The sequence below is a fragment of the Clarias gariepinus genome, chromosome 6, assembly GCF_024256425.1.
Source record: "Clarias gariepinus isolate MV-2021 ecotype Netherlands chromosome 6, CGAR_prim_01v2, whole genome shotgun sequence".
NCBI lineage: Eukaryota > Metazoa > Chordata > Actinopteri > Siluriformes > Clariidae > Clarias > Clarias gariepinus.
This window is the reverse complement of record NC_071105.1, coordinates 5,357,520-5,363,538: the sequence shown is the minus strand read 5'-3', so window position 1 is coordinate 5,363,538 and position 6,019 is coordinate 5,357,520. Positions and strand designations below refer to the sequence as shown.

General features: G+C 38.9%; 1 protein-coding gene across 1 annotated transcript; it reads right to left on the bottom strand.

Annotated features, from left to right (window-relative positions):
• Positions 1-447: 447 nt before the first annotated feature.
• LOC128526388 (uncharacterized) lies at positions 448-3,676 on the bottom strand. Its single transcript, XM_053498192.1, is given in 3 exon segments — positions 448-1,990; positions 2,144-3,194; positions 3,616-3,676. Coding segments are annotated over 3 exon segments (2,655 nt in total).
• Between the last annotated feature and the right edge of the window lie 2,343 nt (positions 3,677-6,019).

The window sequence follows — 6,019 nt, the reverse complement described above, 5'->3', positions numbered from 1 at the left end:
GAACATCATGTGTTGTGTCTGATGGGTACCTTTAATCCTGCGTCTTTTTTCCAGAATCACAATAAGGAATGTGATTCCAATCAGAAGCAGCAGCAGCGGACTTACAGACACAGTAATCACAGTGAATGCTGGAAATCCTAAAAGAGAAACAGACAAACACTTTAACCTACATGCTGATTATTCATAAGAGGTTAGATTCATTAAAATTATGCAGTTAAAATGTGGGTGCGATGAGAGGAATCACCTGCTCGTGGAGAAGGTGATGCGAACCCAGATGATGATGATGATGATGATGATGGTGGAGGTGGTGGGGACAATGATGATAAGCTTGATGTGGAGGGTGATGGTGATCGTGGTAATGATGATGTTAAGGAAGATGGTGGTTGATGAAGATGGTGGTGGTGATGATGTTCTTTATGTGGAGGATGATAATGGTAATGGTGGAAATCATGAGGAGGAGGATGATGGTGGTTGTGATGCAAATGATGCAGATGATGATGATGATGATGATGATGATGGTCACAATGATGATGATGATGGTCACAATGATGATGATGATGGTGGTGTTGACAATGATGATGGTCTTGATGATGATGATGATGATGATTATGATGGTAGTAGTGACAATAAGGATAATCTGATTGTGGAGGATGATGATAAGGATGATGGTGGTTTTGATGCAAATGATGGTGGTGGTGATGATGATGATGATGGTGGTGACAATGATGATGATGATGATGATGGTGGTGACGATAATGATGATGATGGTGGTGGTGGTGGTGACAATGATGGTCTTGATGATGATGATGATGGTAACAATGATGATTGTCTTGATGTGGAGGATGATGGTGGTTGTGATGATGATGATGATGATGATGGTGACAATGATGATAGCCTTAATGTGAAGGATGATGGTAATGATGATGATGATGAGGATAATGATAATGATGGTGGTGGTAATAATGATGATGGTCTTGATGTGGAGGATGATAATTGTGATGGTGGTAATGATGATGATAAAGATTTTGATGGTTGTGATGCAAATTATGGTGGTGGTGATGGTGATGATGATGGTGGTGATGATGATGATGATGATGATGATGATGATAGTAACAATGATGATGGTCTTGATGTGGAGGATGATGGTAATGATGAGGATGATGGTGGTTGTGATGATGATGATGGTGAAAATGATGATAGTCTTGATGTGGAGGATGATGGTAATAATGATGATAAGGGAAATGGTGGTGGTGGTGATGACGATGATGATGGTGGTGCTAATGGCAATGGTAATGATGGTCTTGATGTGGAAGATGATGGTAATGATGTTGATGAGGATGATGGTGGTGGCGCTGATGAGGATGATGGTGTGGATGACGATGATGATGGTCTTGATGTGAAGGATGATTGTGATGATGATGATGAGGATGATGGTGGTTGTGATGATGATGATGATGATGATGGTGGTGGTGGTGGTAGTTGTGATGATGATGGTGGTGGTATTTGTGATGATGATGGTGGTGGTGACAATGATGATAGTCTTGATGTGGAGGATGATGATAATGATGAGGAGGAGGATAATGATGATGGTGCTGGTGACATTGATGATGGTCTTGATGTGGAGGATAATGATGATGGTGGCAATGATGGTGGTGATGATGGTGGTGGTGACGACGATGATGATGGTGATGATGATAATGATGATGATGATGATGATGTTGGTACTGGTCTTGATGTAGAAAATGATGGTAATGATGTTAATAAGAATGATGGTAATGGCGCTGATGAGGATGATGGTGTGGATGACAATAATGATGATGGTCTTGATGTGAAGGATGATAGTGATGATGATGATGATGATGGTGATGGTGTTAGTTGTGATGATGATGGTAGTGGTGACAATGATGATGGTCTTGATGTGGAGGATGATGGTAATGATGATGATGATGAGGATAATGATAATGATGGTGGTGGTAATAATGATGATGGTCTTGATGTGGAGGATGATAATTGTGATGGTGGTAATGATGATGATAAAGATTTTGATGGTTGTGATGCAAATTATGGTGGTGGTGATGGTGATGATGATGATAAGGATGATGGTGGTTGTGATGCAAATGATGGTGGTGATGGTGGTGGTGACGACGACGACGATAATGATAGTGATGGTCTTGATGTAGAAGATGATGATGAGGATGATGGTGGTTGTGATGCAAATGATGGTGCTGGTGGTGATGATGATGATGGTGGTGGTAACAATGATGATGGTCTTGATGTGGAGGATAATGATGATGATAAGGATGATGGTTGTGATGCAAATGATGGTGGTGATGACGGTGGTGATGACGACGACGATGATGATGATGGTGTTGGTACTGGTCTTGATGTAGAAGATGATGGTAATGATGGTAATAAGGATGATGGTAATGGCGCTGATGAGGATGATGGTAATGGCGCTGATGAGGATGATGGTGTGGATGACAATAATGATGATGGTCTTGATGTGAAGGATGATGATGATAATGATGATGTTAGTTGTGATGATGATGGTGGTGGTGACAATGATGATGGTCTTGATGTGGAGGATGATGGTAATGATGATGATGAGAATAATGATGATGGTGGTGGTGACATTGATGATGATGATGATATGGATGATGGTGGTTGTGATGCAAATGATGGTGGTGACGATGATGACGATAATGATAGTGATGGTCTTGATGTAGAAGAAGATGGTAATGATGATGAGGATGATGGTGGTTGTGATGCAAATGATGGTGCTGGTGGTGATGATGATGATAATGATGATGATGATGGTGGTGGTAACAATGATGATGGTCTTGATGTGGAGGATAATGATGATGATAAGGATGATGGTGGTTGTGATGCAAATGATGGTGGTGATGATGATGGTGGTGGTGACGACGACGAGGATAATGATAATGATGAGGATGAGGATGATGGTGGTTGTAATGATGATGTTGGTGACAATGATGATGGCCTTGATGTGGAGGATGATGGTGGTGGTGTTGATGGTGCTGATGACAATGATGATGATGGTCTTGATTTGGAGGATGATGGTAATGATGATGATGAGGATGATGGTGTTTGTAATGATGATGATGGTCTTGACGTGGAGGATGATGGTAATGATGATTGTAATGAGGACACTGATGATGTTGTTGATGATGATGCTGTGGATTAATTTATTTGATTTGAAATTTATAATGTTTAATTATAAAAAAAAAACACACACATTGTTGGCAAGACTAAACCTTGTAAAGACCTATTATAAAGAAACCGAAGTAACGAGGAAGTAAAAGTGGGTTAACAGGAAATAGGCAGGTGCAAAAATGGCCATTGGATTTGTTTGATATTTAAATCAATATTGTTAAAATCTGCATAAATTGTATTTCCTCAGCCATTGAAAAGAAAAGAACATCTTAAATAATCATCTTAAATTGTGTTTTGTGTGCATTTTGTATCAAACTTATACTTGGTAAAATGTTCTTCACAAGTTTGTAGTTTCTACATCTGCTAATGTAAAAAACTAAAGGCAAAACCTTCCTTTACTGCTGCTAAGAGGGAGGATTATTCTAAAGTGCAATTCTTTACCTGAGATCAGCCACAGGGTGAAGATGAGGAGGATCTTCATCTTGAGTTCAAGCTCAGACATCTCCACACCAACTCCACTTGACTCAAAATGATATTAAAGCTACTGTTCCTTTACACACTGTTACCGTCCTTGTCCTGCTCCGTAAATGTGCTCTGTGTTTTTATTTGCATCCCAACCAGGAGGTTGTGACACAATAACTTCCTACTTTACCTTTATTAGAAAGAACTGTCTGGTAAAAGAAACGAGTAAACTGCTGTACATCACCGCAATGCCAATTTTTTATTACTTTTGAGACATAATAATTAGCCTCAGGTGCAGTGTGGAAATGAACACATAAAGGTATATGGGTGTTTGATATTAGTACTGTTCACGTAAGTTACAATTTTTTCAGTCAGGGATACATTTTAACTTTACTAGAGATACTTATTACTTAATGTCAGTGTATACCGCTCTACAGCCCTTGTAACAGAAACCTGAACTACATTTTGTTTGTTTGTTTGTTTTTTACAGTTTTATAAAGTATATCATGAACTCTACAGTATCATAAGTGTGATTCTAAACAGAAAATGAGAAGAATAGTTTGTCTCTGCATTAAAGGATCACACATCTATACTGCTCTATTCTGTATACAGGGTCACGAGGGTCGGGAGCCTATGCATCACAGGGCACACACATACACACACTCACACACTATTTTGGAAGCACACAATTTGGGAACACCATTGTCATTGGACTGTGGAAGGAAACCAAAGGAATCCCACCAAGTACGGGAAGAACATCCAAACTCCATGCACACAGACCCGAGGCAGGAATCGAACCTGGAACCTGGAGGTGCAGGGTGACAGTGTTAACCACCATGCCACTACTGCAGTAAAGCTGCTCAGCATATATATATATTTTTTATCTGCTTCACGTTATACAACCCTGACATTTTGAGGTCACCTTAATGTTAGTGCTTAATGTTAGTTTGCTGTCAATCCAACATCAGACTAATGTTAAAATGTTTAACATGAACTGCGTTTTTGTACACAACTGCTTTAAACGTGCATGTTCTGTTTCAACATACTTGCACAGGACACAACGAGATATTCTCTATAATCAAAATCAATTAGAAACTAATCAGACATTCATTTATATGCCTTTTATCATTCTGTCTAATGTGTTATTGAAGATTACAGGATCACTCAGCTCATTCAATCTAACAGAAATTTTACAATTGTCTTTCTGTTTACTCAGTCTGTATTTTGAGGTGTTGCCAAAGGTGGCAAGGAAAGAAGCACAACTACCCCATTACTGTATTTAAGTATTTTTTGTTTATTTTTACTTTATTCAAGTATTTTCTGTGCGTGATACTTTTTACTTCTACTCACTGGTGAAAAAAAATATATCATGCCTGTGCTACATTCCAAGTAGGAAGGACAGAAACAATACAATTCCACCATTCCAAGCACCCCAACTATAAGTATGAGCTGGGAACTCTTATGCATTTGGTTTGTGTTTCATGCCAATAACAATTCTGTTTTTTATAACTGGCTAAAATTATTAAGTTTTGTTTGTCTTATTGTATTTTGTATGCTTGCAGCATACCCATGTTACAGTATACCTAACTGTGTGGAGGTGATGGTCTTTCGGCTGCAGGGGTGAGAGGTCACTACAGTGAACCAGTTTCTTTGGGGTACTTGAAGTACATTTTAAAACATGAATATTGTACTTCAATATGGGTTAAAATGTGAAGTGGCACTTCTTGTAGTTGGATGTGTTTTTAGGCTGGTACAGGTACCTGTACTTTTACTCAAGTGTTGAGTATTCTGCCAGTGTATCTTATAGGGATAAATAATATTTTTTTTTCTATCAGTTATAAAAGGGTTACTAGACTGCCTATAAATATATACAGTACAATGTCATGGCTGAAGATTGGATCCACTGATAAAATCTCAAACAAAAGATTTGTTGTGTGGTGCAGGTTTACATACCTCACTCTCATTTCCTTACACCTTCAGTGTTAGCATGGTTATAATGCAAAGTTTAATCAAACATAACCGTGAAATGGGAGTTGGAAAAAAACTGGCCACACTATAGCTGTTTAGCCCTGTCTATATATGGCCTTAGTTTCAGTTATATTGTATTGTAAGATTTTTATTGTTTTAGTTATGGCTTTGTCTATAATTGTCATGGTGCTGGTTCTGGTTATGATTCCTGCATGATACCCAGCTGTAAGCAAGGGAGCTTGCTATTCAGATGAACACTTTCCATGCTGCACTTCCAGGACAGTATGTGGTGGGTGGATGCAAGACCTTCAAGAATGAGCAGCAATTCTCAACATACAATTAAGTCATGCAGAGAGGAATATCAATGGGGAGACCTCCACTGCCAGATCTCCAAAATTTTCTGCTGTCAACCTTG